The sequence below is a fragment of the Vulpes vulpes genome, chromosome 13 (genome assembly GCF_048418805.1).
Source record: "Vulpes vulpes isolate BD-2025 chromosome 13, VulVul3, whole genome shotgun sequence".
NCBI classification, from domain to species: Eukaryota; Metazoa; Chordata; class Mammalia; order Carnivora; family Canidae; genus Vulpes; species Vulpes vulpes.
The window spans coordinates 132,530,126-132,555,263 of record NC_132792.1 but is presented as its reverse complement, the minus strand read 5'-3'; the positions used below and the strand labels follow the sequence as shown (position 1 = coordinate 132,555,263).

The window sequence follows — 25,138 nt, the reverse complement described above, 5'->3', positions numbered from 1 at the left end:
CCTGGGCCAAAGGCAGGCGCCAAACCGCTGCGCCACCCAGGGATCCCTGGGATTGTTTTCTTAATTTCTTTTTTTGCTGCTTAATTACTGGCATATAGAAATGCAACAGATATTCTGTGAGCTTACTGAATTTGTTTATCAGTTCTAGCAGTTTTTTGGTGGTTTTTTTTTGGGGGGGGGCAGTGTTCTATACATAGTATCATGTCATCTGCAAATAGTGAAAGTCTCACTTTTTCCTCACCAATTTGGATGCCTTTTATTTCTTTCTGTTTTCTGATTGCTGTAGTTAGGACTTCAGGTACTATGTTGAATAAAAGTGGTGAGAATGGACATTCTTGTCTTATTACTGATCTTAAAAGAAAAGCTCTCTGTTTTTCCTCAGTAAGGATGATTTTAGCTGTGGGCTTTTCATAGATGGCTTTTATTATGTTGAGGTATGTTCCTTCTAGACCTACTTTGTTGAGAGTTTTTTTTTTTAAATCATGAATACATATTGTACTTTGTCAAATGCTTTTCCTGCATCTATTGAAATGATCATTTGGTTCTTATCCTTTCTTTTATTGATGTGATGTATCACGTTGATTTGTGAATATTGAATCACCCTTGCAACCTGGGAATAAATTCCACTTGATTGTGGTGCACAATTTTTTAAAATGTATTGGTGAATTCCTTTTGCTAATATTTTGTTGAGGATTTTGGATCTATGATCATCAGAGATGATCTGTAGTTCTCTTATCTTGTGGTGTCTTTATCTGGTTTTCATATCACGGTAACGCTGGCCTCATAGGATGAATTTGGAAGTTTTCTTTCCTCTTTTGCTTTTTTGATAAATAGTTTGAGAAGACTAGGCTTTAACTCTTCTTTAAATGTTTTGTAGAGTTACCTATCTTGTTCTGGACTTTTGTTTGTTGTGAGTATTTTTATTACCAATTCAATTTCATTGCTGATAATCAGCCTGCTCAAATTTTCTATTTATTCCTGTTTCAGTTTTGGTAGTTGATATGTTTATAGGAATTTATTCACTTCTTCTATGTTGTCCAATTTGTTGGCATATCATTTTTAATAATAGTCTTTATTTTTCTGTGGTTATGGTTCTCTCATTTGTGATTTTATGTATTTGAGTCTTTTCTCTCTTTTTTTTCCCACAGAGTCTGGCTAGAGGTTGATCAATTTTATTGATTTCTTCAGAGAACCAGCTCCTGGTTTTATTGATTTTTTTTGGGGGGGGGGTTCTTTTCTTTAAATTCTATATTACTTATTCCTGCTCTAACATTTATTATTTCCTTTCTTCTGCTAGTTTTAGGTTTTGTTTGTTGTTCTTTTTCTAGCTCCTTTAGGTAAAAGGTTAGGTTGTTTATTTGAGATTTCTCTTACTTCTTGAGGTAGGCCTATATTGCTATAAACTCCCCTCTTAGAACTGCATTTGCTGCATCCCAAAGGTTTTGAACCATGTGTTTTCATTTTCATTTGTTTCCATGTAATTTTAAAATTTCTTCTTTTAGTTCCTGCTTAGTCCATTCTTTGTTTAGTTGAATGTTATTTGACTTCCATTTATTTGTGGTCTTTCCAGATTTTTTTCTTGTGGTCAATTTCTAGTTTCATAATGTTGTGCTCAGAAGAGATACATGGTATAACTTTGGTCTTTTTTAATTTATTGAGGCTTTTTTCATGCTCTAGTATGTGATCTATTTGAGAGAATGTTCTGTGCACTAAAAGTAAGCATATTCTGCTGTTTTAGAATGAGTGCTCTTAATATCTTTTATATTCTTCTGATCTTGTGTGTCACTCAAAACCACTGTTTCCATGTTGATTTTCTGTTTGGATGATCTGTTCATTAATGTAAATGGGGTGGTGAAGTCCCTTACTATTATTATATTATTATCAGTTAATTCTTTTATGCTTGCCATTAATTGTTTTATGTATTTGAGTGCTCCCATGTTGGGTGCATAGATATTTACAATTGTTGTATCTTGTTTGATTGTCTGTTGTATTATTATATAGTGCCCTTCTTTGTCTCTTCTTACAGTCTGTTTTAAAGTCTAGTTTGTCCAATATACATTTTGCTACTCTTTCTTTTTTTTAAAATAAATTTATTTTTTATTGGTGTTCAATTTACCAACATACAGAATAACACCCAGTGCTCATCCTGTCAAGTGCCCCCCTCAGTGCCCGTCACCCATTCATCCCCACCCCCCACCCTCCTCCCCTTCCACCACCCCTAGTTCGTTTCCCAGAGTTAGGAGTCTTTATGTTATGTCTCCCTTGCTGATATTTCCCACACATTTCTTCTTCCTTCACTTATATTCCCTTTCACTATTATTTATATTCCCCAAATCAATGAGAACATATAATGTTTGTCCTTCTCCGATTGACTTACTTCACTTAGCATAATACCCTCCAGTTCCATCCACATTGAAGCAAATGGTGGGTATTTGTTGTTTCTAATGGCTGAGTAATATTCCATTGTACACATAAACCACATCTTCTTTATCCATTCATCTTTCGATGGACACTGAGGCTCCTTCCAGAGTTTGGCTATTGTGGACATTGCTGCTAGAAACATCAGGGTGCAGGTGTCCCGGCATTTCATTGCATCTGTATCTTTAGGGTAAATCCCCAACAATGCAATTGCTGAGTCGTAGGGCAGGTCTATTTTTAACTCTTTGAGGAACCTCCACACAGTTTTCCAGAGTGGCTGCAACACTTCACATTCCCACCAACAGTGGTTCCCTATTCTCCACATCCTCTCCAACATTTGTGGTTTCCTGTCTTGTTAATTTTCCCATTTCTCACTGGGGTGAGGTGGTATCTCATTGTGGTTTTGATTTGTATTTCCCTGATGGGAAGTGATGCAGAGCATTTTCTCATGTGTGTGTTGGCCATGTGTATGTCTTCCCCTGTGAGATTTCTGTTCATGTCTTTTGCCCATTTCATGATTGGATTGTTTGTTTCTCTGCTGTTGAGTTTAATAAGTTCTTTATGGATCTTGGAAACTAGCCCTTTATCTGATATGTCATTTGCAAGTATCTTCTCCCATTCTGTAGGTTGTCTTTTAGTTTTGTTGACTGTATCCTTTGCTGTGCAAAAGCTTCTAATCTTGATGAAGTCCCAATAGTTCATTTTTTCTTTTGTTTCTTTTGCCTTCGTGGATGTATCTTGCAAGGAGTTACTGTGGCTGAGTTCAAAAAGGGTGTTGCCTGTGTTCTCCTCTAGGATTTTGATGGAATCTTGTCTCACATTTAGATCTTTCATCCATTTTGAGTTTATCTTTGTGTGTGGTGAAAGAGAGTGGTCTAGTTTCATTCTTCTGCATGTGGATGTCCAATTTTCCCAGCACCATTTATTGAAGAGACTGTCTTTCTTCCAATGGAGAATCTTTCCTCCCTTATCGAATATTAGTTGACCATAAAGTTGAGGGTCCACTTCTGGGTTCTCTATTCTGTTCCATTGATCTATGTGTCTGTTTTTGTGCCAGTACCACACTGTCTTGATGACCACAGCTTTGTAGTACAACCTGAAATCTGGCATTGTGATGCCCCCAGATATGGTTTTCTTTTTTAAAATTCCCCTGGCTATTCGGGGTCTTTTCTGATTCCACACAAATCTTAAAATAATTTGTTCTAACTCTCTGAAGAAAGTCCATGGTATTTTGATAGGGATTGCATTAAACGTGTAAATTGCCCTGGGTAACATTGACATTTTCACAATATTAATTCTGCCAATCCATGAGCATGGAATATTTTTCCATCTCTTTGTGTCTTCCTCAATTTCTTTCAGAAGTGTTCTATGGTTTTTAGGGTATAGATCCTTTACGTCTTTGGTTAGGTTTATTCCTAGGTATCTTATGCTTTTGGGTGCAATTGTAAATGGGATTGACTCCTTAATTTCTCTTTCTTCAGTCTCATTGTTAGTGTATAGAAATGCCATTGATTTCTGGGCATTGATTTTGTATCCTGCCACACTACCAAATTGCTGTATGAGTTCTAGCAATCTTGGGGTGGAGGCTTTTGGGTTTTCTATGTAGACTATCATGTGATTGGCGAAGAGGGAGAGTTTGACTTCTTCTTTGCCAATTCGAATGCCTTTAATGTCTTTTTGTTGTCTGATTGCTGAGGCGAGGACCTCCAGTACTATGTTGAACAGCAGTGGTGAGAGTGGACATCCCTGTCTTATTCCTGGTCTTAGGGGAAAGGCTCCCAGTGCTTCCCCATTGAGAATCATATTTGCAGTGGGCTTTTCGTAGATGGCTTTTAAGATGTTGAGGAATGTTCCCTCTATCCCTACACTCTGAAGAGTTTTGATCAGGAATGGATGCTGTATTTTGACAAATGCTTTCTCTGCATCTAATGAGAGGATCATATGGTTCTTGGTTTTTCTCTTGCTGATATGATGAATCACATTGATTGTTTTACGAGTGTTGAACCAGCCTTGTGTCCTGGGGTTAAATCCTACTTTGTCATGGTGAATAATTTTCTTAATGTACTGTTGGATCCTATTGGCTAGTATCTTGTTGAGAATTTTTGCATCCATGTTCAACAGGGATATTGGTCTGTAATTCTCCTTTTTGGTGGGGTCTTTGTCTGGTTTTGGAATTAAGGTGATGCTGGCCTCATAGAACGAATTTGGAAATACTCCATCTCTTTCTATCTTTCCAAACAGCTTTAGTAGAGTAGGTATCGTTTCTTCTTTAAACATCTGATAGAATTCCCCTGGGAAGCCATCTGGCCCTGGACTTTTGTGTCTTGGGAGGTTTTTGATGACTGCTTCAATTTCCTCCCTGGTTATTGGCCTGTTCTGGTTTTCTATTTCTTCCTGTTCCAGTTTTGGTAGTTTGTGGCTTTCCAGGAATGCATCCATTTCTTCTAGATTGCCTAATTTATTGGCGTATAGCTGTTCATAATATGTTTTTAAAATCGTTTGTATTTCCTTGGTGTTGGTAGTGATCTCTCCTTTCTCATTCATGATTTTATTAATTTGAGTCTTCTCTCTCTTCTTTTTAATAAAGCGGCTAATGGTTTATCTATCTTATTAATTCTTTCAAAGAACCACCTCCTGGTTCTGTTGATCTGTTCCACAGCTCTTCTGCTCTCGATTTCGTTGAGTTCTGCTCGAATCTTTATTAACTCTCTTCTTCTGCTGGGTGTAGGATCTATTTGCTGTTTTTTCTCTAGCTCCTATATGTATAAGGTTAGCTTTTGTATTTGAGTTCTTTCCAGTTTTTGAATGGATGCTTGTATTGTGATGTATTTCCCCCTCAGGACTGCTTTTGCTGCATCCCAAAGATTTTGAATGGTTGTATCTTCATTCTCACTAGTTTCCATGAATCTTTTTAATTCTTCCTTAATTTCCTGGTTGACCCTTTCATCTTTTAGCAGGATGGTCCTTAACCTCCACATGTTTGAGGTCCTTCCAAACTTCTTGTTGTGATTTAGTTCTAATTTCAAGGCATTATGGTCTGAGAATATGCAGGGGATGATCCCAATCTTTTGGTATCAGTTCAGACCCGATGTGTGACCCAGTATGTGGTCTATTCTGGAGAAAGTTCCATGTGCACTTGAGAAGAATGTGTATTCAGTTGAGTTTGGATGTAAAGTTCTGTAGATATCTGTGAAATCCATCTGGTCCAGTGTATCATTTAAAGCTCTCGTTTCTTTGGAGATGTTGTGCTTAGAAGACCTATCGAGGGTAGAAAGAGCTAGATTGAAGTCACCAAGTATAAGTGTATTATTATCTAAGTATTTCTTCACTTTGGTTATTAATTGATTGATATATTTGGTAGCTCCCACATTCGGGGCATATATATTAAGGATTGTTAAGTCTTCTTGTTGGATAGATCCTTTAAGTATGATAGTGTCCCTCTTCATCTCTCACTACAGTCTTCAGGGTAAATTTTAGTTTATCTGATATAAGGATGGCTACCCCTGCTTTCTTTTGAGGACCATTTGAATGGTAAATGGTTCTCCAACCTTTTATTTTCAGGCTGTAGGTGTCTTTCTGTCTAAAATGAGGCTCTTGTAGACAGCAAATAGATGGGTCCTGCTTTTTTATCCAGTCTGAAACCCTGTGCCTTTTGATGGGGTCATTAAGCCTGTTCACGTTCAGAGTTACTATTGAAAGATATGAGTTTAGTGTCATCACGATATCTATTCAGTCCTTATTTTTGTGGATTGTTCCACTGGACTTCTTCTTAAAGGGGGATTTTAAGAGTCCCCATTAAAATATCTTGCAGAGCTGGTTTGGAGGTCACATATTCTTTCAGTTCCTGCCTGTCTTGGAAGCTCTTTATCTCTCCTTCCATTTTGAATGAGAGCCTTGCTGGATAATGTATTCTTGGTTGCAAGTTCTTCTCATTTAGGACCCTGAATATATCCTGCAGCCCTTTCTGGCCTGCCAGGTGTCTGTGGAGAGGTCTGCTGTTACCCTAATACTCCTCCCCATAAAAGTCAGGGATTTCTTGTCTCTTGCTGCTTTAAGGATCTTCTCTTTATCTTTGGAATTTGCAAGCTTAACTATTAAATGTTGAGGTGTTGAACGGTTTTTATTGATTTTAGGGGGGGATCTCTCTATTTCCTGGATCTGAATGCCTGTTTCCCTTCCCAGATTAGGAAAGTTTTCAGCTATGATTTGTTCAAATTACATATTCTGGCCCTCTGTCCCTTTCGGCGCCCTCGGGAACCCCAATTCAATGTAGGTTTTTCTTCCTCAGGCTGTCGTTTATTTCCCTTAATCTGTCCTCATGGTCTTTTGTTTGTCTCTTTTTCCCTCAGTTTCCCTGTTTGCCATCAACTTGTCTTCTATGTAACTCACTCATTCTTCCACCTCGTTAACCCTCCTCGTTAGGACTTCTAGTTTGGATTGAATCTCATTTAATTGACTTTTAATTTCTGCCTGATTGGATCTAAATTCTGCAGTCATGCAGTCTCTTGAGTCCTTTAGCTTTTTTCTAGAGCCACCAGTAGCTGTATAATAATGCTTCTGACTTGGCTTTCTGACATTGAATTGTAATCCAGATTTTGTAACTGTGGGAGAGAGGACTGTTTCTGATTCTTTCTTTTGAGGTGAGGTTTTTCTTCTAGTCATTTTGCTCAGTGCAGAGTGGCCAAAAACAAGTTGTATTGGGAAAAGGAGAAAAAGAGAGGAGAGAAAGAAGGAAAGAAAAGAGAAAAGAAAAAAGGAAGAAAAAAAGAGAAGAAAAAGAGAAAGAAAAAGAAAGAAAGGAAAAAAAGGGGCGGGGGAAGCAAACAAATCAAAAAACAAAACAAAACAAAAACACAAAAAACAAACAAACAAACAGAAAAAACACGGGGAAGTATCTTCTGATTTTGTGTACTTTAAGTCCCTTGACTTCCCCTGGAACTTTTAGGCCTAGCTGGTCTTCTGGGGGAGGGGCCTGTTGTGCTGATTTTCAGGTGTTAGCCCTTGGGGGAGCTGCTCTGCCCCTGCCGGGTGCAGGGCTCAGTAGGGGGTGTTTACCCCGTGAGGCCCCAGGAGGAAAAACCGCAGTGGCGGTGGCCAGCTCTGGAGCCCTGGAGTCAGCTCCCCCAGTAACTGCGGAGCTCTCCTCTGCAGGGCCTGGAGGCTCCGGGGCGGGCCGCTGATTTGCTCAGCTTGGGGCAGTAGCGTCCTTGTGATCCTGGGCCCTCCCGGCCTCTGCCTGTCCCGGGGGGAGGCCGGATCCTGGGCTGTGTCCCGGCGCCCTGTGCTCCCGGCTGGCGCTGTTGGAGTAGCGCTCCGGGTGGCGCAGCCCCCTCCGCTGAGCAGCCCCCGAGCCCCTCCCAGCTGCTCCCAGGCTGTGCAGCCCCCTCCACGGAGCCGCGGAACCCCTCCCAGCTGCTTCGGGGTCCAGCCGTGCACGCTGCAGCCCTTCAGGGAGCTCGGCGCACTCTCCCCGGGGCGCAGTTCCTCTGTTACTGTCCCAGGGAGCCTGAGGGCATCCCCGCCCTCCTGGGGTCCTGCTCCAACTCCCTGTGAACCCCTTTCCACCCGGGAAGATTGGTGCAGCTTCTGCTTCTCTGGGACAGAGCTCTCCTGTCCTGGGGACACTCGCCCTGGCCTTAGCCCGGCTCCTCGCGGGGCCCCTCCCCCTTGGATGCCTTTTGTCCCCCCCCCCCCCCCCCCCCGTCTTCCTACCTTGATAGAAGCGCGAACTCTTCTCACTGTAGCATTCCAGCTGTTCTCTCTTTAAATCTCAGGCCAAATTGGTAGATTTTCAGGTAGAAATTTGTAGATTTTTCCTCCTCCTCTTTCTTTTGATGTCTATTAGCATGATAAATGTTTTTCTATCCCTTGCTTTCAATATGCAGGTGTTTTCAGGTCTGAAATTAGTATCTTGTAGGAAGCATATAAATGGAACTTTTTTTGTTTTGTTTTATGCATTCTGCTAGCCTATGTCTTTTGATTGGAGCATTTTATCTATTTACATTCAAAGTAATTATGATATATATGTATTTATTACAATTTTGTTATCTGTATTGTGGTTGATTATGAAAATTTTCTCTGATCCTTTCTTGTCTTCTATTATAGTTTGCTGGTTTTCTTTAGTGATATATTTGGATTTTTTTCTTTATTTTTGCACGTTTATTTGTAGTTTTTGACATATGGTTACCCTTAGGTTTGTATAATAACCTCTTCCATATATAGCAGTCTACATTAGGTTGATGGTTGCTTAAATTTGAACCCATTGTTTTCTCCTCTTCTCCCCACGTTTTAGGTATATGTTATCATATTTTACATTTTTGGCTGATTTTTTTTTTACAGAAACACTAATTTTTATTGCTTTTGTGTTTCCCGTCTTTTTATTGGCCTTTGCTTTTAAATCACAGATTACCCTTTAGTATTTCTTCCAGGGCTGATTTAGTGGTCATGAACTCCTTTAGTTTTTATTTTTCAGGAAAGTCTCTATCTCTCCTTCTATTTTGAATGACAGCCTTGCTGGATAGAATATTCTTGGCTTCAGATATTTCCCATTTATCACTTTGAATATATCATGCCACTCCCTTCTGGCCTGTCATGTTTATGTTGAAAAATCTCCTGCCAGCCTCATGGGCTTTCCCTTGTAACTGCCTAATGTCTTTTGTCCTGCTGCTTCAATTTTTTTTTCTTAATCACTGTATTTTGCCATTTTAATTACAACATATCTTGGTGTGAATCTGCTTTTGTTGATTTTGTTGGGGGATCTGGATATCTGTTTCCTTCCTGAGGTCTTTTCAGATATTATTTTTTCAAATAAAATTTCTTCCTGCTTTTTTCTTTTTTTCTTCTTCTGGGACTCCTACAATATGAATGTTATGTTTGATGGATTCTCATTTTGCACAATTCTTTTCTCTCTCTTTTTTTCAGCTTGATTATTTTCCATTACTCTGTCTCCTAGATCATTGATTTGCTTCTTCCAACCTGCTGTTCATTTCATCAGTCATATTTCTGATTTCATCTACTGAGCCCTTTATCTATGTAATATAATTCTTTATCTCTGTATTAATGGTCTCATTGGTGCTTTCCACTCTCTTCTCTAGTAAGTGTCTTTATGATCATTACTTTAAATTCTCTATCAGGTATGTCATTTATATGTTTTTTACTTACATCTGGCTGTGGGCTGGTCCTGTTCTTTTATTTGGGATTAATTCCTCAATCTTTTCATTTTGTCTAAGTCTCTGTATCTGTTTCTGTGCATTAGAATAGTCAGCTATGCCTCCTGTTCTTGAGGGTAATGGCCTTATGAAGAACAGGTCCTATGGTGCTCTGCAGTGTAGTGTCCCCTCTTCCCCAGGGCTTTTTGATTCAGGGAGTATCTCCAATGTATGTGTGTGCACTTTGCTGTTGTGTTCTGGCCACTTTATCCTTCAGATCAGGTTTTTGCAGAGGCCCTCTTTGCCTATTGTGGGGAATGTTTGGTTCCTGGCATGAATATGACAAGTTTTAACTAGGTGTGCTCTGGTCTGCTTGTAAGATGAGACTTGTTGCCATGACTACCAGAACCAAGGCACTGCAAAACTCCCATGTCAAGAGATTCAGTGTGTCCAGGGGTTTGGGCCATTTTTCTGGGAAAGGAGACCTGCTGGGCTGGGACTGAGGCAAGTGTGATTGGGAAGGGTGGTTCTACTGAAACATGGAGAGAGGGAGGGGGTCAGGGTTTGGTATAAGCAAGGTAGCTTATAGGTAGTTTAGGTAGCTAGTATTGGTGCTGTGCTGGTTTCTGCATATGGTACTGTGTTAATGCTGAGAGGACGGAGAGCTTCTTTGTTCTTGGAGGAATGAATGCTGCCTCTCTGGAACATATTCAGAGAAGAGCAAATAACCTCCCCACTGTGTCTCAAGTGCTCTTAATATCACTGTTTTCACACTCTATGTCCACAGGTTGTTTTTCCTGCCTTCTCTCTAACAGCAGTACTCTCTCAACTAAGCTCTCTAAGCCTGCTGACTTTTACAACTCCTTTAAGCCCCAGTGGTTGCAAAAACTTAGGAAATTTGGCCCCTCTTGCTTTCCAAGCCAATTGCTCTGGGGAATCATCTCTGTGTGCTTCCCTTTGTGCTAGTCTATCTCTTGACCTTCTCCCAACCACATCATTAATGATTTCTTTCTCAAACCATGTGTCCACATTTCATACCATCTTTGATTTGGATTCTTCTCTACCTTTAGTTGTGGAGTTTGTTCTGCCAGTCTTTAGGTTTATTTATGGGATATTTAGGATGATTTGATAATTACCTACTTGTATTCATGCAACAAGGCAAGCCTAGGGTCCTCCAACTCCACTGTCATCTTCCTCCTTAACTCTCACCCATATTTTAAATGCTGATGTGTCAAAGGAACAAACCCAGGGAAAATCTTTCAGTTAATAAAATGACATGGTTAGCTCACATTTCTTTGCCTGTCTGAAAATTTATAGTTTAAATATATATAAAGGAACAAATATTCTTTGAGCATAGAAGTTTTTTTTTTTCACTCTGATAGCACATAGGTCATATAAGGGGAATTACTACACTAAAAAGTATTTTTGATAGAATACAATTGGTAGTCAAGATTGTTCAATAGGACAAGGGTCCCTGAGACTCTAGAAAACATAGGCTAGCGTAATTTGTAAAAAAAATAAAAAAATTAAAAAATTAAAAAAGGTGTTTCTGGTGAATGGACAGCACCTGAAAACAGAATAGGTAGTTACATATAATTAGAGAAGAGCAAAACAAATCTTCACTGATTATCTACACTATGTCAGATGTAGAGGTACACAGACGAAGCTTGTGGGAAGCTTAGGTGTTTTTTTTTTTTTTTTAAGATTTTGTTTATTTATTCATGAGACCCACAGAGAGAGAGGCAGAGACATGGGCAGAGGGAGGAGAAGCAGGCTCCATGCAGGGACCCCAATGCAGAACTCGATTCCAGGACCCTAGGACCATGCCCTGAGCTGAAGGTAGATGCTCAACCACTGAGCCATTCAGGCTTCCTAATGGAAGCTTAGTTTTTAATTTAATCATACACTCAACTGTTTTATTTCATTTATTTGACCTCTCTCCTCCATTAATTTCATGGACTTAACCATCTTTCAAGGACATTATCATAAAGAGACAGTTAACTTAAGTTTTATGCTTTCTTGACTTTGATGAACTGGTGGAAGCTTAGCTTCCATGTTCTGGAAAATGCTGGTTGTGCTTCCACCTGGTGGCACTAAATGAACATTGCGGAACAAAGTAATAGGTTATCCTACTTGGCTTCCTTAAACAAATGTGTTGTAGACAGGAACCTTCAATTTATGAGAGCCTTCTGTTGCAGATGTGGATTTATACATTTATTTTTTGTATAAGTAGTAGAAAATGAGTACATGAAGATGTTATGAATGTATGTTTCTGATCCCCTTTATTCTGAACTTCTCAAATGATTCAAACTATCAAATAAGCAATTAGAAGTGCATGTTTAAAAGTCACAGGGTTGAGCTACAAATGGGCTGATTTTTTTTTTTTAACTTTCAAGAGTGCATTTATTTGTCTCTAGAAGATCGCCCTGGGGGGGGCCTGTTCATTTTTCATACTTGGGGGAGCCTGTGACTCAGGACTTCCACTTCTAGGAACCTACCCTGGCAGCTCAGGTGGTCACCAAGCGGGGAGGAGGCAAGCGTGTGATGGGGAAGACTTCCGCTGCCGCCGTCCGCCCAGGGCCTCTCCTCCTCGCTCTTCAAGCCCACAGGGCAGCCGGCGTGCTGCCCGGGGTTCCTCGGCACATCTCCAGCCAGCTCTACGGGTGGTTCGGGAGGGCGGTTGCTATAGTTCTGGTGGCACAGCGGTTTTAGCGCCGCCTGCAGCCCAGGCGTGATCCTGCAAATCCCAGATTGAGTTCCCTGTCAGACTCTCTGTATGACGCCTGCTTCTCCCTCTGCCTGTGTCTCTGTCTCTATAAATAAATAAAATATTTTTTTAATAAAGGGGTGAGTTGCAAAATAGGCTGGGTACACAGTATCCATGTAAGAGAGAAATGTTCACAGATAGTAAGATTTTTTAGAAGGGAGGCAATGATGTTATTAAAACTATAGAAAACCTCAGCAAATATTGGCAATTATGAGATGCCTATTTGTTCTCCGTCTGAAGGTAACAATTAGAAAGTTCAATAACTTCTCAGTGTTGGTAAGGTGAAGGGAAATGATCACTCTAATATCCACAGGGATAAAAACTGGAGATAATTTTGTAGTGCTAAAACTATCATCTATTCATAGTCTTTGATCTATTATCTTTCTAAGGATTTCTAAGTACATATGTACTTGAACAAAGATGATCTTTTGTACATTGTTTGAAGTAGAAAAATCCGAAATATATTTGAATGTCCATCAAAGGAGGTTACAATACATTAAAACTATGGGTTTATGCTTTGGCTAAAAGAATGAGATAAATCTACATATATTGCTATGAAAGTATCTGAGGGACATACTGTTCAGTGAAAAAAATCAAATTGAAGAAACAGGTGTAAATATAAAGTGATTTTTAATAAAGAAACACTAAGTAAAAAGCTGTTTATTTCAGTATATGCATGTATGTGGATGTGTACATAGATGGCTGTCTGGCAGGACCCATATCACAGTAGCATGCTAGGGAGGAGATTAGGGTAGAAAGTAGGGTAGGAGAAAACTTCTTCTTTATCTCTAGCAAGTTTTACAATGAGAGGACCCAGGAATTATTTGCATACATTTCAAATAAATATATAATGGTTCAAAAATATTTTAGAAAAAGGAGAAATAAGAAGGAAGGTGGGATGGGACACCTGGGTGGCTCAGCAGTTGAGCATCTGCTTTGGCTCAGGGCGTGATCCTGGGTTCCAGAATCGAGTTCCACATTGGGGTCCCTATGAGGACCATTCTTCTCCCTCTGTCTATGTCTCTGCCTCTCTCTGTGACCTCAAGAATAAATAAATAAAATCTTTAAAAAAAAAAAGAAAGAAAGTAGGGATAGAAAGATTTATAAGATTGTGAATAACATTGATTGTGATCCACAGAGAATCTAGAAGGCCAGCAAAAATTTTGACACATTCTATTTGTGGAAAGCAAAAAAGAGTCTTAATCAATTGGTTGAGAGACTCTACTCTGATTGACATAAAATCATGTAGTATATAGGCTCTTCTCTTAATATCCCAACCTGCCAGCATGCTCATACCAAGCAAGCACTTAGAGTTCTCAAGACCCAACACTTGGAAAGTAGCACTATAGAAATGCAGTCTTCAGAAGCAGGTGGCATGACTGCACTCTGTGACTTACATATCTCTTGACTTTCTCGGATGCAAATCTTAGCACACTGCTGATGATCATCATAACTCTTTCCTGCAGGTACGAAGTATCTTCATTCATCCATATAATCATGTCCTGTGGAAAACATAAGAATCATCCTAGAGCATGGTATTTCCATCTCTACAAGTCCCCTCCGTTTAGTCCCCAACTCCACCAACTGAAAGGTCCTTATGGGCTCCTGATTATTTCACATCTAACCTACATTTATCTCAAAAAGATGACAACAAGCAAGTTGTATACTACAAGCTATCTAGTATATTACTTCGTCTACTGTAGTGACTACATCTGTGTTGTATGTCATTTAATTCTATACAACAAATATTTATTAATGATATGCATTATAAGTCATTCTGTCAGTCAACATGGACAGTTTAATAGGAGGCTATGATGGGATTGTAAGCTGCTTCTCCTTTTTTTTTCTTTGAAAGTACATATCCTCTATCTCTAATTACAGGATTTTATTTTCAGTTTTAAAAAAGAATTGAAATGTCATCTGATCTTGAAATGTTATCTTACTCCAGAATTTCCTCTGCAGATTCAACACTCAGATATTTTCTGGCTCATGGTTGCAGAGAATATTCCTGGAGGCAGCTCAGTTAGAAAGTTCTTGCTAATTTTGATTCAACTCCATCTTGCTGTAACTTCTATTTGTTCTAAATCTTCAGATGCAGGGACATATTTACAAGCTTTGGAAGGGAAAAGACTGCATATGCCTCATATGCCAACAACCACTAACAAATTTCTTAAGGCACTCTGTTGGAGTCCATGGTATTTGTGCTACATATTCTCTCTTCTACTTGCTCCCATTGTATAAAACTGCTCTGAAGTCCATTTCCTGGGGCAGAAGAGTCTAAATCCCAGGGGGTTCAGCCTGTACCTTTTCTGGGACTGGTATTTTAGCTCTTTTCAAGAATTGGGTGAGTTTCTAGTCATGGAAAGTATAAGAACAACATAGTTAAGTAACAGGTTACTAAGTTAGAGTAGCTCTCCTATTCACTAGCCTTGTATGTATTATTGTTCCTCTTTCCAGTTCTATTTTCTTACAGTAAAATGGGGGAAAATAATAGTAACTTCCTCAAAGGGTTATTTTAAGGATTAAATGAGACAACCAATATATGAAGTATTCAGTTTAGTGTCTGATGTAGAGTAAGTGCTCAAAACCAATGGTTTATTGGTTGAAAGACCATGCATGGGGATATGGTTGCAATAATGAGATAATAACTACTTTAAAGTGTTGTGAGGTTAAGTTTTGTAAATGCACAGAAAATACTTGGCACAAATTAGGCACAAATTAACTTGGTATATTTTATTTTCCCTCACATTCCTTCTTGTCTTCATAGATACCAATTCTGCTTCTTTACTTGAATATATTTTATGATTTGCACAAACTCATAATGCTCCTGGTAGAGTAAATCAATCTGGTTTCCCAGTATTTCCAGACAAGTGCCCTTGATGCCATCATGTTAGAAACAGTTGAAGATCATAAGAAATCCTGAGCAGTCTCCTGTCTCTGCCTGGGATGTTGAAAACACAGTGAGATCTGGATATAAATGGGGGTTTGGACAGTTGTTAGGCTTTCCTCTGATACCATGGTATCCATGAAGACAGGATGCTCATGGGATTATTTAGGTCCAGAGTTTTTGGGGAAGAAGCAAGCATATAGACACTATCAAAGTATAGTTTGTTTTTACACAGATCTGTAGGTAGTTCAAGCCAGTTACCCTCTCTTCTCTCCTAACCCATATTGTAGTCACTCTTACATTGCCACATAATATTTTGGCTTTTTAATTATTCTGTTGATGCCATCTTCCCAAAATTGAATTCTTTAAAGTATGTCTCTGTAATTCAAATAAAGGGAAGTGATTTCATTTTGGGAATAATTATACAACTTGGGAGGAAAAGAAAAAAAATTCAGCCACTAGATACTTGAAGAAGATATAAGTTTGGGAAAGGGGAAATAATAAGTGAAATATAGTGAGCTCTTTAGATTTAAGACAAGAAAACAAAACTGCTTATTTTCCCTTTACCTTTAAGATTTGAAGTTTGTAGAAGTCTTTAGACACTAAGATCAGAAGAGTTTCCTCAAACATGTTTAAAATACTTTGATATAAATTCTGAAAAAAACAAAAAAATTATATGACCAGCAGCCAGATAAAATTAGATATAATTTTACTCAAAGTCTGTAGTTTTGTGTCCTGGAGTCCTGTCTTTGCCCTGCAAACTGAAGGTAAGAAAGGAGAGAGGTAGCTATAGATATGGGACTTCTCTCAGTACCATGTGCTGTGAATTGCAATTCCAACTTATGGAACAGACACATTGTGTAGCTGTGCTCTGGAAATAGAGACCAGAGATGTTGTTGACCTTACTGTAGGGCTATTCCTCTCTCCATCTTTCTCTACTCCCATTTCCTTTTTTGCAGCATTTGCCCATACACTCTTGTCCTTGCTAAAACAACCAAAAATCTCTTCACTCATTTGTTCCTATATCTCCTTTACAATCCATTAAATCCCATGAGTTGTAAAATGCACAAGGAGTCCAGGGGTATAGATTAATGCTGGAATATATTATTAATTTATTGCATCTAAAAGGGGTGAAGGAGATAACAACAAAAATTATGACCTGTGGTGGGGCATTCTTCCAGATTGCTGTGGTGCACAACAATGTCTCATAATAATTTAAGGAAGCAAAGACTCACTTCCAAGTCCTCTTTGTCATCTTCACTGGTTCCCATTTCTCTCACTCTCTCAAGACTTGGTATAGCAAATACCATTTTAAAGGATGACTCTATTATATTCAGTTGGGATTCAAATTGCAGTAAGGGATCTACAAAGCTGGTAAGAAAAAGGTATAGTTATTAAATAGAGGAGAGAGCAAATATAACCTGAGTTTAGTGGCTTTTTCTTGTGTAAGAGAGAATGTACTAGAAAATGAGGCCTATTGCTAAACTTCATATAACATGTGAGTTTTAAATATTCTCATAAAAATGACAATTGTGCTTTAAATATAAAGGAATGAATTTCTTCTTAAAAATCATCTGTAATCAGTTATTTAGAAACCAGAATATACTTCTCCAAAGACATAATAGTAAAGAGTGGTTACATTTCCAAGCAAGCCCACATAGCCATGCTGAACTTTAGTTGAAATATATTACTGCCACATTTTCTCTAAACCGTGATACTGTGTTTCTCACATTTTAATATTTCTGATATTATTGGGATGCATCCTCCAGTTCTTGGCAAAAGAAACCTGTCCATCAGCAGTTGGAAAGATAAGTTATGACATAGTTATTTCTTAGAGATGTGTGATCTGGATAACAGTCCTTCCCAATTTTTTTTTTTTTTTGAGGTAAAAATATTTTTTTTTTTTTAAAAGACAGTGATATAAATGGTAAGGTAGAAAATTTTGTGCTGGACTCAGAATATCTTTTCTCTACTGGACAGAAAAATCAAAGAGTCTAATATCCACTGTTTGAAATGGAATGTCTGAGAATATATTAGATAATTTTCATATCTTGGGAAGACTAATTTGACATATTCATGGCTTTAATGAATTATCAGATTCTGAACAACTATATGTCAGGGATTCCAGTAGAATTTTCAGGGGAAGATATTTATTTAACTTTTAGAGATAAATAGCTTGGTTTAGGAAAATGCAAAATTAAGATTTTTGATGAAATAGAAAAATATTGTCTCTCAAATTATTCTGAAATCATACTGATAGTCCTAAAAAATGCTAAAACACTCCAGGTCATGAATAAAGATTAAGAAAATAGCATGATTCTCTAACTGCTGATGGGCAGCAGATCTTCAAATTTTAAATGTGAGGAAGGTTGAGTGTCAGACACTGGTGATACTAAAGAAATATACATGCAAATCTATGGGTCAACAATTGCCAGCAAGGATACATTATTTTTTTTGGATCCACATATAATTTTTTTAAAAGAGTAGTTATTAAATTACTAATGTGTTTTATAATAAGTGACATCTTAGAATTAAGAATTTCAGTGTAAATTTTTTTTATATATATTCCAGGATGCACAACCAGTGATAAAAAAAGATCTTGAAAAGAAAGAATAAGCACTCCTCACTAAATTACTATACCATCATCTGCAAAGAGCAATACATGTTTTTACAAGTATAATTTGAAGAATCACAATTGAACAGAACAAAGTAGATGTCTCCTAATAAAAGCATGGGGAAATTATATTAAACATGATCACAAATAAATCAAGAGGGACATTTTAATATGACAAAATGTTTAATTCAAATGAAAGAATGTTAAGAGATATATACAATGATTTAAAATAATAAAAGAAATAGTTAACTGTTTAAAAAGTTTAATTATTTAAAAATAATTATTAATAGTTACAGTCTGTCAAATCATTAAAAATACAAGGAGAAATAGAAATTATTAAAGAAAATTACTAAAGATAAGGGAGAAACAAACACAGTTATAGGAGATGCAGCATTCAATTATCAGCATTTGTCAGGTAAAAATTAAAAATTCTGCAAAAGAAGAGGTCTTTACTAAAATTGATAAAGAGGTATAAATAAATTATATTAAATGAGAGAATTTAATTATATTTTTCAATAACCATGGAGTACTAACAAATACTTATCATATTTGTAAAAGATTTTTTACAAGCTGTAAAAAATTTCAAAATATAAAAGGATATATGTTTTATTCTCCATCACAAGAGAAATCTATTTTAAAAATAAGAAAATTCGAGGTAGTTGAAAATACTTGAATACTATCAGAATTTTTCTCATTTAAAATAAGGGGCAACTGAGTGGCTCAGTTAAGCATCCAACTCTTGGTTTTGGCTCAGGTCATGATGCAGTTGAGGGATTAAGTCCCTCAACTTGTTTGTCTAGGTGCTCAGTGCAGAGTCTGCTTCAGATTCTCTTTCCTCTCTCTCACTCACTCTCCCTTTCTCTCAAACAAATAAATAAAATCTTAAAAAATAAATACAATGATAGGAAAATGACAAACTGATCATGTAACAAGATTTCAAAGCTACTAAAAAAGTAATCAAAGAAATAAAGGGTATAAACAAGATGAATAATTATAAAATGAGGAAAGGGAAAATAATAAGTATAATGATCCTTGCTGGCAAATTTAAATAAATATTTTAAAAAAGATAAAAAAAGAGGAAGAAGAAAATAAATATGAAGAAAGACTGCAGTAGTCGAAAAAAGAAGTCAGCTATTATATGGATTTAATAAAAACAAATAAAACTGATTTATATTATTATATTACACAGATATGTATGAGGATATAACTTGTGTGAAGCTATATATACCACATAATATTTGGTCAAAGTACAAAAAGCAAAATCTATAATATTTTTTTTAATTAAAGGAAAACTATTATCTGGGTTTTTTTTTTTTTAATACATTTAGGTTGATCAAAAAGAAAGCTAAAAATATGAAACAGGTGATTCTAATCCAGGGTCTGCCTTTTCATGAACCCTATAAAATAATATGCCAAATTTTGTTTCTGTGTCTGTGTGTATTTTGGAAGGAAGGAGTCCAAAAGTTTCATCAGATTCCTAAAGAAGAATTAAAACAGGTTAAGAAGCACTGATACTGAGGACTTTAGCACCAGGCACTATGTATTTTATTTGCTCTGCATGCATTATTTCAATACATCTTCATGGCGATACTAAGAGGTAAATACTTTCATTATCCTCAATTTGCAGACAAGGAATCTGATGCATTGAGAAGTTAAGTAACTTCAAAGTCACAAAATCTGGAATGTTAGAGCTGATCAGCAGAAGCTTGGTCTGTTTGACATAGTAGTTTTCCTTTAATTTCATACAATTTCTTATAGATTTTTTTCATACTTCAGTATTATCTGGTAAATAAAGTATTATTTTATTACATAAAGTCTTCATGAGTACCTACTGTCTGTCTTTGTATAATACTATTTTGTAAATTCTAGTTAATTCAACTAGGCAAGATACACACACACACATACCTCAAAACAAAATAATAAATGAGCTTATATATTCAGAAGAACCAATGAATGGTAATCAGGGATCTGGTTATACCTGGTTATTCAAACTGAGTTATAATAAAAGACAATTTCAAAAATATTGACTAATTCCAGAGAGGCTGGGAAGATGATAGAATAGGAGGACCGTAAGATCACGTTGTTCCACCAACACAAATAGATAATATCTACATCAGCGTAAATAATCCAGAAAAAGACTGGCTGAACAAACTCAACACTAGAGGTAAAGGGGCCACATCTAAGAGGATAGGAAAGGTGGAGATGTGACAGGGAGCTAAATAGACCACAGACCATCTGGTGGAAGGACAGAACCTGTAGACATAGAGGAGAGAAACAGACCCTAACACTGGGGAGTCCCCACAGGGAATATATTTGGCTTTGAAAACTTGAGGCATGGAATTTCATGATTTCTTATAACCAGTGGGACTTAAAGCCTGGAATTTTGAAAATCAGCAGTTTTGGTTCTGGGAGAGCCTGGAGGGTAATGGGAAGCAGAGTCACTGCCCTTAAAGGGATAGCAGATGAATTGCCCATGGAGCTGCAGTATAAAAGCAGCAGTTTGAAAAATGCCTGGGGCAGACGGGAGGGAGTGTTATTTACTAATCTCAGAACATGTCCTGGAGGACATAAATCACTGGGGGACTTTTCAGGGACAAAGGAACTGGCAGGATCCCTAAGGGACTTCTTCAGAAACAAAGGAGCTAGCAGGTCCAATTTCCCTCCTCAGCCCTGCAGCATAAACACACAGACACTTGCAGGAACCAGCACGGTGCAGGCATCACTACCTAATTTTCTTACACTAAGAAACTCCCCCCACCCCCCACCCCAGCTTCAGTGGATCTTCCTTTTCCAGTCATGCTTTCCTCAGTCCTGGTGCTGTTTGTCCCCTCCCCTAGAAGACAAGCACAAACCTTGCCAACACTGCATCTTCTGACCCATGCACTTTGTGAGGCCTCAGTCCCCCTGGTGGCAGAAGCCCCATGAAAGACTAATGCACCCCTTGCTAAAACTGTGAGCCTCACCCCAGTCATTCCATCCCACTAATGGTGGCACAGCCACTTCAAAATGCTCTTGGCCTATTCAAACAGGGGCCAACAAGCCTGGCAGTGTACCAACAGTGCCAGAAATGGCCAGCATCACTCCAAAGTGACTCCTGTCCTGGGGTGAAGGGAAGATAACCACATATACCAGTCATAGGGCAGCCCCAGCAGGAGGTGAGGGCAGACCATTGGTCTACCCATCAGCAAAAATTTCTCAGGGGGCAACACAGGGAAAGTGCTCTGCAGTTTGGTGCTACTGCATCTCTGACAAATGCCTGGTTTGATTCAGTTCAAAGCCAAGGTGATCCCAGAGTGGTCTACTAACACCACAGGAACAAGCCATTGTCCAAAACAGGGAAAGAGCCACTAGAAATGACCGAACTGAAGGGAGAAGGGGCCAAGACACAACAGCAGAACACATGCAACACACCCAGGAGACACAGGTTCTGGTGAACCAGAGACACTGCACTTCAGGGCACCATAGGCCCTCTTCTTCATAAGGCTATTACTTACAAGAACAGGAGACATAGCTGACTTTCCTATCACAGAGAAACAGTGAGAGTTAGACAAAATGAGGAGACAGAGGAATATGTCCTGAATGAAATAACAGGACAAAGCCACAACAAGAGACACAAGGAAAATAGATATAAGTAGTATGTTGGAGAGAGGATGTAAAGTAATGACCATAAAGATACTCACTGAACCTGAGAAAAGAGTGGAGAACATGAGTGAACTCTTAACATAGAACCTATCAAAGATAAAGAACACAATAATTGAAATTAAAAATATACTAGATGGAATAAATGACAGGTTAGAGAAAGCAGGGGAATGAATTAACGACTTGGAGGATAGAGTAATGGAAAGTAATCAAGTTGAGCAGGTGAGAGAAAAAAATATGCAGAATGAGAATAGACTTAGGGAACTCAGCAACTCCATTGAGCATAATAACATTCTCATAGGGATCCCAGAAGAGGAGAGAGAAAAGGGGACACAAAATTTATTTGAAGAAATAGTAGCTGAAAAGTTCTCTAATCCAGAGAAGAAAACATGTAGACCCAAGGAGGCACAGAGATTCCCCAACAAAATCAACCCAAGGAGGTCCATGCCAAGACACATAATAATTAAAATGGCAAGAACTAGTGATAAAGAGAGAATTTTAAAAGCAAGAGAAAAGAAGACAGTTATATAAGTGAAACTCCATAAGGCTATCAACAGATTTTCCAGCAGAAACCTTGAAGGCCAGAAAGGAGTAACATGATCTATTCAAAGTGGTGAAAGGAAAAAATCTGCACCCAAGAATATTTTATCCAGCAAGGCTATAATTCAGAAGAGGAGGAGAGATAAAATGTTTCCCAGACAAACAAAAACTAAAGGAGTTCATGACCACTAAACCAGGCTTACAGGAAATTTAAAGAAGACTGTATGAGTGTAAAGGAAAGACCATGAGTAAGAGTAAGAAAAGTAGGAAGGACAGAAGCAGTAAAAATAAGTATACCCATAAAAATCAGCCAAGGGACTCATAAAATAAAAGGATGTAAATTATATACCATATATGAAATGGGTGCTAGGGAAAAGAGTAAAGGATGGGCTCAAACTTAAGTGAACATGCAGAAAATATTATATACAAACCTAATGGTAGCCACAAATTAAAAACCAATAATATATCTGCAAAAAATAAGGAACCAAGGAATCTAAGTATATCACTAAAGAAAGCCACAAACTGAGAGGGGAGAGCAAGAGAAGAAAGGGTCAAAGAAGAGTTACAAAAACAACCTCAAAACAAGTAACAAAATGGCAATAAATATATATTATTACTTGGAATGTAAATGGACTAAATGCACCAAATAAAAGATATAGGTTGATGGAATGAATTTAAAAACAAGATCCATCTATATGTTGTCTACAAAAGACTCATTTTACACCTAAAGCCACCTACAGATTGAAAGCAAAGGGATACAGAAACATTTATCATGCAGATGGATGTCACAAGAAAGCCAGGGTAGCCATAGTTAAGGCTTTTCTCTTTGGAAAAAATAGAATTAATGACAAAAGTATAATGAAAGATAAAGAAAGGCACTATATAATAATAAAATGGACAAACAAGAGTATCTAACATTTGTAAATACTTGTGCATCCAACATGAGAGCACCCAAATATATAAAACAGTTAATAACAAGCATAAAGGAACTAATAGATAGTAATACAACAATAGTAGAGGACTTTAACACCCCCCCCCCCCACTTACATCAATGCACAGATCATCCAAACAGAAAATCAACAAGGAAACAGTGGTTTTGAATAGCACACTGGACCAGATAAAATTAACAGATATATTCAGAGCACTGCATCCTAAAACAGCAGAATACACATTATTTTTAAATTTTTTAGAGAGAGAGAGAGAGAGGAGAGAGATAGAGTATGTACAAGTAGGGGTAGCTAGGGGCAGAAAGAGAGGGCGAGAGATAATCCCAAGGAGGTTCCCTGCTCAGCACAGAGTCTGACATGGGGCTCAATCCCACTTCCCTGAGATCATGACCTGAGCTGACATCATGGGTTGGATACTTAACCAACCGAGCCACCCAGGCGCCCCAGAATACACATTCTTTTTAAGTGCATATGGAACATTCTTCATAATGGATCAAATATTAGGCCATGAAACAAGTCTTAACAAATTCAAAAAGATTGAAGTCATACCATGTTTTTTTTTCTCACCATCATGCATGAAACTAGAAATCAACCACATGAAAATATCTGGAAAGAGCATCAAAACATGGATGTTAAATAACATGTTACTAAATAAGCAATGAATGGGTCAACCAGGAAATCAAAGAGATAAAAAATTACATGCAGAGAAATGAAAATGAAAACACAATGGTCCAAATCACTGGATGCAGCAAATCATTGGATGCAGCAAAAGGCAAGTACATAGCAGTATAGATCTACCTCAAGATGCAAGAAAAATCACAGTCTAATCTACACCTAAAGGAACTAAGAAAAAAAAACAACTAACAAAATATAAAACCAGTAGAAGGAAAGAATAGAGCAGAAATAAGTGAAATAGAAACTAAAACCACGATAGAACAGATTAATGAAAAAAAAAGAACAGATTAATGAAATCAGGTTCTTGGAAAAAATTGATAAAATTGATAAACCTCTAGCTAGACTTATCAAAAAAAAAAGAGAATAGACTCAAATAGTAGAATCAAAAATCAGAGAGGCGAAATAACAACCAACACCAAGAAATATAAATAAATATAAGAGAATATTATAAAAAATTATATTCCAACAAATTGGACAACTTGAAAGAAATGTATAAATCCCTAGAAACATATAAACTACCAAAACTGAAACAGAAAGAAATAGAACACTTGATCAGTTGATAGCAAGCAATGAAATTGAGTCAGCAGTAAAAAAAACTCCCAACAAACAAAAGTCCAGGACCAGATAGCTTCACAGGTGAATTCTACTGGACATTTAAAAAAGTTAATGCCTCTTCTCAGACTTTTCCAAAAAACAGAAGAGGAAGGAAAACTTCCAAATTCATTCTATGAGACTAACATTAACCTGATACAAAACCAGATAAAGATACCACAAAAAAGAGAACTACAGGCCAATAACTCTGATAAGCGTGGATGAAAAAATCCTAAATAAAATACTAGCAAATGGAATCCAATATTAGAAATATCACTCACTACAATCAATAGGGATCCATTCACAGGATGCAAGGGTGGTTCAATATTCACAAATCAATCAATAAGACAAAGGATAAGAGACACATAATCATTTCAATAGATGCCCAAAAATAATTTGACAAAGTACAATATCCGCTCATGATACAAACCCTCAACAAAGTAACCCTAGAGGGAACATACCTCAACATGTTAAAGGCCATCTATGAAAAACCCATAGCAGCATAATCCTTACCGGGGAGAAACAGAGCTTTTCCCCTAAGATTAGGAAGAAGACAGGATGCTCATTTTCACCACTTTTATTCAACATAGTACTGGAAGTCCTAGCCACAGCAATCAGACAGCAAAAAAAATAAAAGACATCCAAATTGATGAGGAAGTAAAACTTTCACTATTTGCAGATGACATGATACTATATATAGAAAAATCCAAAAAACCCTACCAAAAGACTGCTAGAACTAATAACAAATCAGTAAAATCACAGGGTACAAAACTGATTTACAGAAATCTGTTGCATTTCTATATGTCAATAATTAAGCAGCAGAAAAAGAAATTAAGAAAATCACCCCATTTACAATTGCACAAAAAATATGATACTTAGAAATAAACCTAATAAAAAAAGTGAAAGACCTCT

General features: G+C 37.5%; 1 protein-coding gene across 1 annotated transcript in view; it reads right to left on the bottom strand.

Annotated features, from left to right (window-relative positions):
• MROH9 (maestro heat like repeat family member 9) overlaps nt 1–25,138 on the bottom strand; it is a 149,028-nt gene that overhangs the window by 47,758 nt on the left and 76,132 nt on the right. The window contains exons 3-5 of the mRNA XM_072733735.1: nt 16,456–16,591; nt 15,788–15,874; nt 13,731–13,835 (exon numbers count right to left, since the gene is read on the bottom strand). Of these exons, the coding sequence (XP_072589836.1) occupies nt 13,731–13,835; nt 15,788–15,874; nt 16,456–16,591 (328 nt within the window). The remainder of the gene's footprint in view (nt 1–13,730; nt 13,836–15,787; nt 15,875–16,455; nt 16,592–25,138) is intronic.